This window comes from Bos mutus, chromosome 13, assembly GCF_027580195.1.
Source record: "Bos mutus isolate GX-2022 chromosome 13, NWIPB_WYAK_1.1, whole genome shotgun sequence".
NCBI classification, from domain to species: Eukaryota; Metazoa; Chordata; class Mammalia; order Artiodactyla; family Bovidae; genus Bos; species Bos mutus.
Window position 1 is genome coordinate 51,060,834 of NC_091629.1, and position 12,200 is coordinate 51,073,033.

General features: G+C 44.5%; 1 protein-coding gene across 1 annotated transcript in view; it reads left to right on the forward strand.

Annotated features, from left to right (window-relative positions):
* CTNNBL1 (catenin beta like 1) overlaps positions 1 to 12,200 on the forward strand; it is a 166,729-nt gene that overhangs the window by 132,589 nt on the left and 21,940 nt on the right. Inside the window, exons 12-13 of the mRNA XM_005895997.2 lie at positions 6,896 to 6,993; positions 8,663 to 8,743. Of these exons, the coding sequence (XP_005896059.1) occupies positions 6,896 to 6,993; positions 8,663 to 8,743 (179 nt within the window). The remainder of the gene's footprint in view (positions 1 to 6,895; positions 6,994 to 8,662; positions 8,744 to 12,200) is intronic.

The following is a 12,200-nucleotide window of genomic DNA, read 5'->3' on the forward strand; positions in this document are numbered from 1 at the left end:
ATAGCTCAACTGGAATTCTGTCACCTGCACTAGCTTTGTTCATAGTGATGCTTCCTAAGGTGCACTTGACTTCACATTCCAGGATTTCTGGCTCTAGGTGAGTGATCACACCATCGTGATTATCTGGGTCGTGAAGATCTTTTTTGTACAGTTCTGTGATTCTTGCCACCTCTTCTTAATATCTTCTGGTTCTGTTAGGTCCATTCCATTTCTGTCCTTTATCGAGCCCATCTTTGCATGAAATGTTCCCTTGGTATCTCTAATTTTCTTGAAGAGATCTCTAGTCTTTCCCATTCTATTGTTTCCTCTATTTCTTTACATTGATCGCTGAGGAAGGCTTTCTTATCTCTCCTTGCTAGTCTTTGGAACTTAGGATTCTGCTAACAAGGCCCCGAGTTTGATCCCTGGTCAGAGAACTAAGATCCTGCAGGCCGCTAGGCCCACCCAAGAAGAGGAACATTTACTTACAGTTCCTCATCCATCTTAATCAGGAAGATGAAACAAGGGAATTACTGAGAAGTTCTGGTTCAGTATTTTGTAGAACTGCTCCATTCTTTACTTGGACTCTACTAGAAATTACTTCCGGAGAAGGCAGTGACACCCCACTCCAGTATTCTTGCCTGGAAAATCCCTTGGACGGAGGAGCCTGGTAGGCTGCAGTCCATGGGGTTGTTAGGAGTCAGACACGACTGAGCGACTTCACTTTCACTTTTCACTTTCATGCATTGGAGAAGGAAATGGCAACCCACTCCAGTGTTCTTGCCTGGAGAATTCCAGGGACAGAGGAGCCTGGTGGGCTGCCGTCTCTGGGGTTGCACAGAGTCGGACACGACTGAAGCGACTTAGCAGCAGCAGCAGCAGAAATTACTTCTGGAAAGTGATTCAGTAAAAAGAAAAGAGGTTGTTAGTCATGTCTACCTCCAGATGGCCTTTCACTTCATTTTCCTCTCGTTGGAACTGCTGAGTTTTTTCTTCATCCACGGTTGCATAGTGCCTACCTTTTGGACTCAGTGAGCCCCTCATGAAGCACATTTTTGGGCTTTGCACAGTTTAGTTTCTGATCTCTTATTTTCCTTCTTTAAAAGCTTTGGATTACCTTTTACATGTGGGAAGCATGTAACCTATTAGGAAAAGTTTACATTTTGGAGTCAGACAACATGAGCTCAAATCTAAGCTCCCACCGCTCTCTGAAGGACATGACCTTAAGTAAGTTGATTAATTGCAGTGACATTTGGATTCTGCATTATGATAGAGAAATAGGAGTAGTACCTTTCTCATAGCTTACTAGTGAAGAGTCATTGAAAATATTGTATACAGACTCAATCCTACTGTTACAGATACACAGTCAACTGGTGACAGTTATTATTGCACCCTGCTTGCTTTTACTTTCAGATAGGATTTTGAAGCAAGTTACAGCAAAACAATGTGGCGATGCTAAATCTTGTCTTTGAGTAAGAATTTGTCAAGACAGATGTCAAACTGGGGGAAACATTTGCAGTGTAAAAGACAAAAGGGTAATATTCTTAATTCATAAAGAGCTCATAGAAATCAAAATTGGCAAAGGATGTAAGGCCAGGCACTTCACCCAGAGAGCAATACAAATGGTCAGTAAACATCAGCAAAGGAGTTTGACCTTATTCATAACAAGAACAAAAACGTGCTAATCAAAAGAAGATTCCATTTTTCACCTACCGGGTTGTCATAATTTCTAAGTTGGACAATACCCAATCTGAGTGAGGATATGAGAAAACAGATACTCTTTTACAATATCCTTCCATTCTCGGTGTGTATATGTGATATGTGTGTGTTCATGTTACACAGCACATGCCCACGTGCACATCCTGGTTGATTAACTTACTTAAGGCCACGTTCTTGAGCAAGTGGTGGCAGCTTAGATGTGAACCATGTTGTCCGACTCCAAAACGTAAGCTTTTCCTACTAAGTTACATGCTTCCCGCACAATAAAGGCAATCATCCAAGCTGCTTATATGTGTACGGTGCATACATACACACACTGAGAGTGAGAGTCAGTTGGTACAGCCTTCTTGGAAGACCAGTTGTCAGTGTCTTTCCAAAAACAGTTTTTTTTCTGGGTTCCTCAGTCCTTTATTTACTATAGGCAAATCTCTATACCTTAGTTGAATTGGCTTGGTAATAGTTTGGGCTTCTTTTTGAACTATTTTGTAGACCAAGTTATCTCCAGCTTCTAGTAAACAATATATACAGTAAAAACAGACCAGTGTGTTTCTGTCTTCAGTATCCCCTTCCTCCACCCACCCACCACCGCAACCTTGTGCATGTAGAAGTGATGTCTCTTCCTGCTGTAATCGCACGGGCCCTAGGTCAGTCCACCTGTGCTTGCTTTTAGTTTTTCAACATTATGTGTCAGTAGCTTTTGCCTCACCCACTTCCAGTGCTGCTGCTGCTGCTGCTGCTGCTAAGTCACTTCAGTCGTGTCTGACTGTGCGACCCCATAGATGGTAGCCCACCAGGCTCCCCCGTCCCTGGGATTCTCCAGGCAAGAACACGGGCGCATGCAAAAGTGTATCCATGCCAGAAATAAAGGTATAAGCGCCAGAATGTGTGTTTATGGATGTTCATTGTGGCATTATTTCTCACAGCAAAAACAAAACAACCCAAAACTGGAAACCATGTGAAATAACCACGATTGGGGACATTAGTTAAATTATGATAAATAAGTTAAGTGAAATTCTGCATAACCATTTAAAATAAAAAATGTGTTGATACGGAAAGATATAGAAGAGAAAACGTGTGTGTGTGTGTAGATACATTTTTTCCCCTCCCCTGTAAGTATACACAAGATACTTAGTAGTTTTTTGTCATTTGGAAGAGATGAACAGGGTAGTGAAAGGAGTAGGGGGGTGGAATATATTAGTACATGCTCAGTGAATAACTGTTAAGGACATTTATACCTTTTTGTATAGTTTCATTTTTAACCATAAGTATATAACCATTAATGATGCATCCATCGCTTTGATTTTAAAAATTCATTGGTGGAGGACAGAAGGAATCAATAGTAAAGCAATTTTTAAAAATTGATTCCTGTAAGTGAATATAGACTCATCTTTGAGCTTCCTGGTAGCCAAGGCAAAGCAGGAACTCAGGTAAACAAAAAACTCATCAGGAAAGAGACTTATTTTCCTGATCTTGATCTCTGAAAGGAATCTAGCAGCCAAGGATTGGGCTAAACTCTTATCTAGTTGTCTGTCTCCAGCTTAAAATTCATTTGTGGATTTTTGTGACTTTTCTCTCCAGACTCTTCCCCACCTGACTGGCCTCGCCTCCCTCATGTGTATGTAACACTCCATCCAAACTGGCCTTTGCATATATGGCTCCTTCTTCCCGGAGTGCTCTATCTTCTCTACCTAGTTGTCAGCCATGACTTGTTTGTTTTGTGTGCTTTTATGATTTTCAGCTGTTCCTTACCTCCAGTGGGAATCCCTCTAGGTCCACTGTGCTTTGTCTGTGCTCCTCGCTTCCCCTCTGCCTACCTCAGTGATGAAACTTGGCACACTGCACTGTAGTTCTTGTTTTGTTTTCCCCATGATATAAGCACGTCCTTAAGGTTAGGGATACTGTGTTGTTTGGAAGCTCTGATCACCAAGTGCTTGTCAAGCACAGAGATAAGTGGTCAGTGAATGACTGAGTGAGTCATCTGAAGTTTGAGTTCTACCTCTTTCACCAGTTAGCTGTGTGGACAAGTCACTTCTCTCTGAACCTCAATTTTTCTATCAGTACAATGAGAGATTTGGCCCGGATAATCTGTGAGATCTCTGGGCTGATCTTGTTTTTCCTTCCTCTATGGTTGTCAGATTGTCGTACATACATACATACATATATACACACACACACACACACACACACACACACACACACACATGGAGGTTGTTAACAGTCGTCAGGCTGAGTAATTTCAAAGTTTCAGAACTAAGCTTGTTAAAATTCACTACTTTTATTATGACCTGTCCCACATCTGTTCACCAGCTGAAGAGATCAGAGGCACATCCGGTTGTTTGGCACAAGATTACAGAACTGATTATATACCCCCGTCTTCCTTCCTGTAATCTTTTCCCCTTGATATACACAGAAGTCGTTGGTGTTTTGTTTTTTTTTCCTTCTGCCATGAGCCTCCAGAGACATCGTTTCTTGTTCTACTTTGTCACCCTGAGCTGAGCCGTCTTGGTTCACTGTCCTTACCTTAAGTTCAGGATGTTTTTTTCATCTCGCCCCACTCCTGTTCCCTTTCCCTTCCTTTTTGTTCAGGATGGAGATTAAAGCACCTCAATCCCAGCTTCACGACAAAAGTTAGCAGAAAGATACTGTGGTGACTCAGGAGTCACCTTGAGAAGCTGTTTGATACCTCTCTGTCTACAGCGTATTTTATGAAAAACTTTATACTTAAAAAAGTGAATCTACTAATTAGAGATCTTTTATTCAAACTCATGGCTCCCTAGGAAAAAGTCATCCACTCATTCCCAAATGCAGAATATCTTTAAGGACCATTTTGTAACTGATGAGTATATTACCAACGCAGAGGTGCTCTTACTCTGAACTTGGGATAGGCACTGTGTACAAGAGGTGAAAGCTATACAAAGGCATTTGAAAAATACCAAGAATTCAAGAGTGGTTTGTTTGTCTCGTTCTCCCCACCTCCCACCACTACCACCAAAAACTTGCACTGAAAACCTGCTTTCTTCCCATACATTCAGCAAGTATTTCTGAAACACCTACTATGTGCCAGGCATTGTTGTGAGGCCAGGGATATATAAGTGAACAAAGCAGACTAAAATCCCTTCCTTCAAGGAGCTTACATTCTAATTGATAGGCAGCAGTAAACAAAACAAATAAGTAACTTGCACAGCATGTTAGAAGATAATGCATGCTGAAGGGAAAAATAAAGCAGGTAAGACTTGGAACTAGGCAGCACTGGGGCTTTTCATTTTTAAATAGGGTGGCCAAAGATAAGCCTCACTGAGAAGAGGACAGTTGAGTAGGACTGGGTCTGAGGATTGAGCCACGCAGATATCCTGGTGAGGAGTGTCTCAGGCAGGGAGAACAGTAGGCACAGAGGCCCCAGGACAGGAGCGTGTCTGGCGTTAGAAAACAGCATTTAGTCTGAGTGAGTTGGGGCTCAGTAGAGGGTTTTACACAGAGCAGTGATAGGGTGTGACTTGGGTTTTAACTGACCGCTCTATGGAGATCAAGGCGAAGGGGGCAAGGGTGGATGCAGAGTCCCACAGCAGGCTGTTGAGTATTCCCACTACTGCGTGCCAGAGTTATGAAGGGCGTTGGGGGGCAGCAGCAAGAAGAGATGGAATTCTGGATGTAACTGAAGGTACCGCTGACAAGGTTTCTGTGGGATGTGTGAGAAAGAGGAGAATCAGGGGTATCGCCACTGTGTTTGACTTGAGAAACTGGAGAGCATGGTTGCCGTTAACTCAGCAGATAAGACTGTGGGCACAGGTCTAAGGAGAAAGGTCAGGAGCTTGTTTTTGGACATGTTCAGTTTAAAGGACCTGTTAGACAACCAGGTGGAGAGAGCAGGTAGACAGATGAATGCATGAACCTGTGTTCAGAGAACAGAACTGACCTGTAGAGTTGGGGAGTAGTCAGCATGTAAGTGGCACAGTGGTAAAGAGTCCTCCTGCCAACACAAGAGACACAAGAGAGGCTGGTTCGATCCCTGAGTCAGGAAGATCCCCTGGAGTAGGAAGTGGCAACCCACTCCAGTATTATTGCCTAGGAAAATCCCATGGACAGAGGAGCCTGGCAGGCTACAGTTCATGGGATCACAAAAAGTCGGACACAACTGGGCACACACGCATGCAACTGGTCTTTAAAGCTACAGGACTAGATGAGATCCCCAGGGAGGTGAATGTGGCTAGAAGAAGGTGAATAACTCTCACATTAGGAGACTGGGGAAATGAAGTAGTGAGGAATGCTTCTGATATAAGTGAGGAAAAAAACAAATACAAAATTGTATCCGTGCTACCATAAGAATTCTTCCTTGTGACTTTAATAATCAAGTGACTTTTTGAGAACTCACGGTAAATTTGCACATGAAGGTGTTCTTCATTCCATTTTCAAAACAGAATGTTTGTTGCCCACACTGTGGGCATTTTATTTCAAAATAAACGTTTTTCTGCCATCTCCATTTCAAGGTCATTATTCTTGATTTTTAAAAATTCTTTTTAAAGAAAAGAACCTCTTAACAGCTGAAGCCTATAATATACCCTTCAATTACCCTCTTCTGCCCTGGCTAGAATAATAGTATCTCATAATAGAAGCCCATAGGTTATGTGAACTGAAAAAAAACAGTTATCGTTTTGAAGTACTTACTATCCAGCTGTCTTTAAACAGGTAAGGATTATAGCTGCACCAGAATGTAAGTGATAGCTCTGGGACCCCATCATATTTCTGATTTAATTCTGGGATATTTGCTTGGGAAAGTTTTAAGATGATTTGAGAATATGATAGAACGTGTCTTATTTGTTCATCGTGTGCTCCCCTCATGGTTAGTATTCATACACTGTTCACAGGTTATTTCTGTAAATGGGGAGATTAGTTTGAGGTTCTGTTGTGGACAATAGAACTCAATTAATTCCAGGCAGAACAGAAATTCTAACTTAGTTTTGATTCAGTTGCTCAAGTTGTCCTTGGGGATGTAATCCCCTTTGAATATATTTCTTGTGCTGTCTGTGAAAATCAGTTTAGTTTTCCATTGACACAGTTTAGGTTCTTGTCTTATTAATCAATAGCAGCAGTCAGGGAAGGCCTACTTATTCCTCCTTCAATAGAACCAGATCAGGCTTGAAGAGAGGTAATAATTACTGCTCTGATCACAGCATGTTCTCTTTTCTCCTTCCCAACCCAGAGCATGTCTGTTCGATCCTTGCTTCCCTCCTGCGGAACCTGAGAGGGCAGCAGCGGACCCGGCTTCTGAATAAATTCACTGAAAATGACAGTGAGAAGGTAGGTGCTTGGTGGACTGTACGATGGGGCCAGGACCCAAGGGGAAAAAAGGGCTGTCTCCCCAATGCGATCTGAGGAGTGCTGGGTAGAGTGATCCTGTCCTAAAATGTCCTCTCCAGCATCTGGGCCCCATTGCTCTGGGTCTCAGAGAGTTTTCTGGTTGTCCTGCCTCTCATTTCCAAATGCAATTTCCCCATCCCCAAATATTTTGAAACCATTTCTGTATGCACTAATGTACCATTATGGATCATTAAGACGAGGAGGAAAAGATGAAGTCAGTGCTTTAAAAATTCTTAACATGCAGTGAAACCATTTGCTCCCATATAAGTAATAGAAATAAATGCAACTGTTGTCTGAAAAAAAAGAAAAAGGCCATCAGGTTAGGACAGAGAACATCTTAGCAGTCGTGTCACCCTGGTGACACCATCTAATGTCTGTGTGTTAGTTTCCTCATCTTTAAAATTAGGATTGCTCTCTAGCTTCCCTGCCTACCTTATCAGGTTTTTCTAATGTTTAAGGAAATAGTGGATATGAGAATACTTGGTAAACTGAAACCTTTAAGATTTAAGGGTCTTCCTTGTTAACCAGGGAAGGTGTGGGCACAGTCTTCCTGTCTGATGCCATGTTGAAGCAACATCTATTATTAATACCAGCCCATGGGTAAACAGGCTTCCCAAGTGGCTCAGTGATAAAAGAATCCACCTGCCAATACAGGAGACACAAGAGATGCTGTTTCAGTCCCTGGGCAGGAAGATCCCCTGGAGGAGAAAATGGCAACCCACTCCAGTATTCTTGCCAGGAGAATCCCATGAACAGAGGAGCCTGGTGGGCTACAGTCCATGGGGTCGCAAAGAGCTGGACACAGCTAAGTGATGGAGTGCTCATGCATGCACACGGACACACACACACAAGACACACTGGGTAAATTCCAGGGTTACCAACAGCCGTGGTGGTGCCAACCCAGTAAAAAGAGGTCAGAAGTCTAGGCTGGCTTCACAGTGTTCCTTCAATCTCTTGGAAGTCTAAGGGGGAAAAAAAAAACAGAAACTTTTTCAAACCTACTGAGTGTTCCTTGGGCCATATTTGAAGCGACTTTTGTGAAGTTTGAAACTGGTTTTTAGGTTACTGCTAAGCAAAAGTCAGGGCTTTTTTTAAGTTGCTGAAGGAGTTTTTCTTGCACTCTGTTCTCACTCAAAAGCAACTAAAGAGATTTTACTCAGACCTTTTTAAAAAAAGATTAGCTCTGGGGCAGAATCCGAACATGAAAGGTTTCAGTTTGAAAAAAAGAAGTTTCAGTAAAGTTCTGAGTGAATATCAAGTATGTAACTTCAAGCTCCTCTTCTTTGCAAGAAGGGTCTTGAATTTTTATGGATTTATTTGTTTTTAACAGCTTGAATTCAGGGGAGTCCAAGGAGGGCTGGGAACACATGATGTCCTTCGGGAATGGATGTGTGTTCAGTATCCATGCTAAGCATTTGCTTTGTTCTGCCCCAGCTGTTTGATCCATTCCTGATCCATTCCAAGGCAAAGCTCAGATCCAGAGTGAGAACTGGTAGAGGGGCTCTCCCTTTGTGTAGAGCGACAGTGAGATGAATAGGAGCTCTGCTGTTCTCTTGCCCTGGTATTCTCTTCCCTTCTCACTCACGCCTGTGAAACACCTCTCTTTCAGGTTGACAGGCTGATGGAATTGCATTTTAAATATCTGGATGCAGTGCAGGTGGCCGACAAGAAGATTGAAGGGGAAAAGCACGTATGTATCCCTGCCTGTCTCTTGCCAGCTCTTCTTGACTTGCACTCCATTTGGGTCCCTGTGCACCCCGTGTCTTCTCACTGGACAGGCCAGGACAAAGATGCCACCTGCCCTCATGTGCCAGTTAGCATGTCATCCTGAGCAGGGGGTGGTCTGCCAGTGGTTATAACTGCTCTTCTAACAGGATTGAAGTCCCTAAAGAGGGCGGATGTGTACGGTCGAGCCAGGGCTGACCTGGGAGTCTGGGTGGTAGCGCAAGTACCCCTGACAAGAGCTCCTCCTTGAAAACCTGACCAAGGCACAGTGCTGTGACTTGGTACCACCCTGGCAGAGTGTGTCTTGGCACACGCACTTGCTGGCTTCAGTAGTCACAGGGAGGCACTGGAAGGAAACTGGGAGGTCATTGAATCCACTTCCTGCATTTGCAGATGGAACCTGGAGACCTAGAGAAGGGAACTCAGAGCTGTGCCGCCTGGCCCGCACACCGGGTCACAGTGACTGAGCCGCACTGTCTGATGCGATGGTTGCTGGGAGAGGTGAAACCTGCAGGCTGTCTTTCCTGAGGGGCCGGACTTAGCAGGGATGATACCCTACCTCCTGTATTTTCACCTCCTTCTGTTTTGTTCTCTGCCGTCTCTGGCCTCGGTAGCTTTCTCATCTGTCTCTTTAATCAGGACAGGTTCTCATATCTGTTGGTTAATGTCCGATTTGTATTCTCTTCCCTACAAGACATTCCTCAGTCTTTGGTCAGGCTACAAAATGATCCTTTTCTTGCTTTTTTCAGAGTCGTTTTCTTTGTGATCTTGGTTTGCTGTTTCACTCTCTTTTTTCACTCTTCTTGCCTTAAAGACACACTTGAGGCTTTGGAGCCTCACTGGTGGGAGCGTGCGCCTCCGCAGCCCCCACTTCTGTGTTGTTGGGGCAAGCCAGCCATGAGGCAGAGCTGTGTGCATTGGGAATCGCACAAGCATCTTCCCTCAAGCTGTGCCTCAGGCCAGGATGAGAGACTAGAGCTTGGGGAAGACAGTGACCTTGTTGTCTGTGTCCTTCTTAGCTACCCATTCCCTTTCACAAAATATACCTTCGTTTATAAATAGCAGGAGACAGTAACCGTGTGTATCATTCTTGTGGTTTCCTTGTGCTCTCTAAACCTCGTGCATCCTCAGATGTTTGTTGATTGATTGGATTGATTGACTGGGACTGTCGTCTTTTATATGATGAGACTACTACAAGACAAGCGGCAGAGACTAAATTCTGAGGCTGGGCTTCAGATACCAGCATATTCTACACACAGTCCTGTATTCACCCCCTCTATTTTATTCTTTGCTTAAACTTTCCTCTTCCATCTTTTCTTCCCTTTACAGCAGCTTGTACATGGTCGATACTGAGTGATTGTTAAAATGCCAGAGTAATGTATTCTTTTTCTTAGACTGAACGGTAATTAGAAACAGATTGAACTTTCCCTAGACTTTTGTAGGGAGACAGCCCCAGGACAACTAGAACTCCAGCTCTGATGGCGTCCCCCAAGTTATCTGCTGAAGGAGATTTTCAGGGCTGGTAGCAGGAACACCTGGGAGTCCGAGGACTAGGATTTGAGTGCAGGCACCTACCTCAAATTCACCCCTTGCCTCATCTCGTCACCACGCCTCATGTAGCCCGGGTTCTTAGCTATAACATGGCTTCAGCAAAAGGGGTCTCTCAAGTCCCTTCCAACTTAATGTTTTCCCTCAGGTTCAGGTGAACATACTTTGGTAACTCTGCCATTTTTTGAAAATGGAATAAATGAAAAGCATAGTAAGAGGTTGATTAGCTGCTGTCTTCTGTATAGAAGAGCAGCAGTCTAGTGGAAAGTTAAGCGTGAGGCGTAGGGAGCCAGATAAGCCTGGATTTGAACTTGAGCTCTGCTGCTTCCTAGCTCTGAGACCTTGGACAAATGAGTTGACCTCCTCCAACCTTTTTTTTTTTTTTTGGCTGCACACAGGCTGGTTGTAGTGAACTGGGGTTAGTTTCCGTTGCAGAGTGAGGGCTTCTCATCGTAGTGGCTTCTCTCGTTGCAGAGCTAGGACTCAAGAGGCTTAGTTGCTCCGCGGCATGTGTGATCTTCCCGAACCAGGGTTCAAACCCATGTCCCCTATGTTGGCAGGCAGCTTCTTAACCACTGGACTTACAGGGAAGTCCCCTCTCTGAGCTTTGATGTTCTCATCTGTAAAATGGATGTAACACCTCCCTTTCGGTGCTGTTATGAAGACCAAGCATAAAGTATGTCAGTACCTTGCTCAGTACTTAGCTGCTGCTGTTACTAGATTTTCCTAGCTTCCTTTGAAATTCCTGTGTAACTGTTAAGTAAGCCAGGCCCCCCTGTTCCTAAGAGCATCCTCCTTCCCAAATAACCCAGAAGGAGCTGTCCTAGCAGACCAGAGCATTGGCACCATTCGGTGCTTTGTCTGAGGCTAAGCTGGAATAAGCTTTGGTTTTTGCTTGTTGTTGTTTTTTCTTTTTTTTTGAAGGGGTATTGTTTTGTTTTCTGAGAGAGACCAGAGTAAGCTGTTGAGCATTCTGGAGCAGCTTGCATGGAGCTGTTAGGAAACTTGGCCTGCTTCCCACAAGATTATCTATTATCAGCACTGAAGAGAGTATGAAATTGATTAGCACTGATGGAGAGAAACGACTGCAGCCATTCTCCCCAGCATTCCCAGTGCTTCCGTGTGCCACAGGTGTGGGGCCCTGCCATTCCCTGACAAACATCTGTCTCCTTGATGCCAAGGCCGTTCAGCTGGGCCCTGGCAAACATTCCAAGGCTGTCAGTGCCCAGCAGCCTTGGTGTTGCTCAGGGAGTCGGGGCGGGCTGGGGGGCGAGGGGTGCGTTTGTGAGCAGCGCGCTCCGCCAGCACTCAGGCTCCTCCTGCCAGGTGAAGCTGCCTCCCAGGCGTAAAGGGACTTGGAACCAACAGCCTCTCTCCTGTCTCTCCTTCATGCGGTCTCCTCCCGCAAGTCACAGACCGTTTGTTGCCTCACTCCACCCTACTCCCTTTAAACTTGAATGTTCTACACCTACTAGGAATTCAGCAAATATTTGTTGACCAGAATTGAATCCTTGTTTTTCTTGATAACGTTGACTATCAGATCTGTAAGGAATAAATATCTCATATATTGTGCCAGGCCTGCAACAAAAACACCTTAAATAAATTGACCAAGAGAAGGGGGATCAGGTATTGACAGTCTGAGTGTCTCGGAGCCACCGCTGTCCCTGCAGACTTCAGACTGCCAAGGGCACCGTGCAGACGTCCACGGGTTTACAGTTGACCAGGACGCACCGAAAAGAATCCCATCATGTGGCACGTGTTTCTCAGGCACCTGCTCTGTGCAGGCACTATCAGCTCGACACCGGCTTGGGGTAAGCGCAGGTTCAAGTGTCGAGAGAAAAAGGGGCCCAGGGAGCACTGCTACTGCTGCCGAG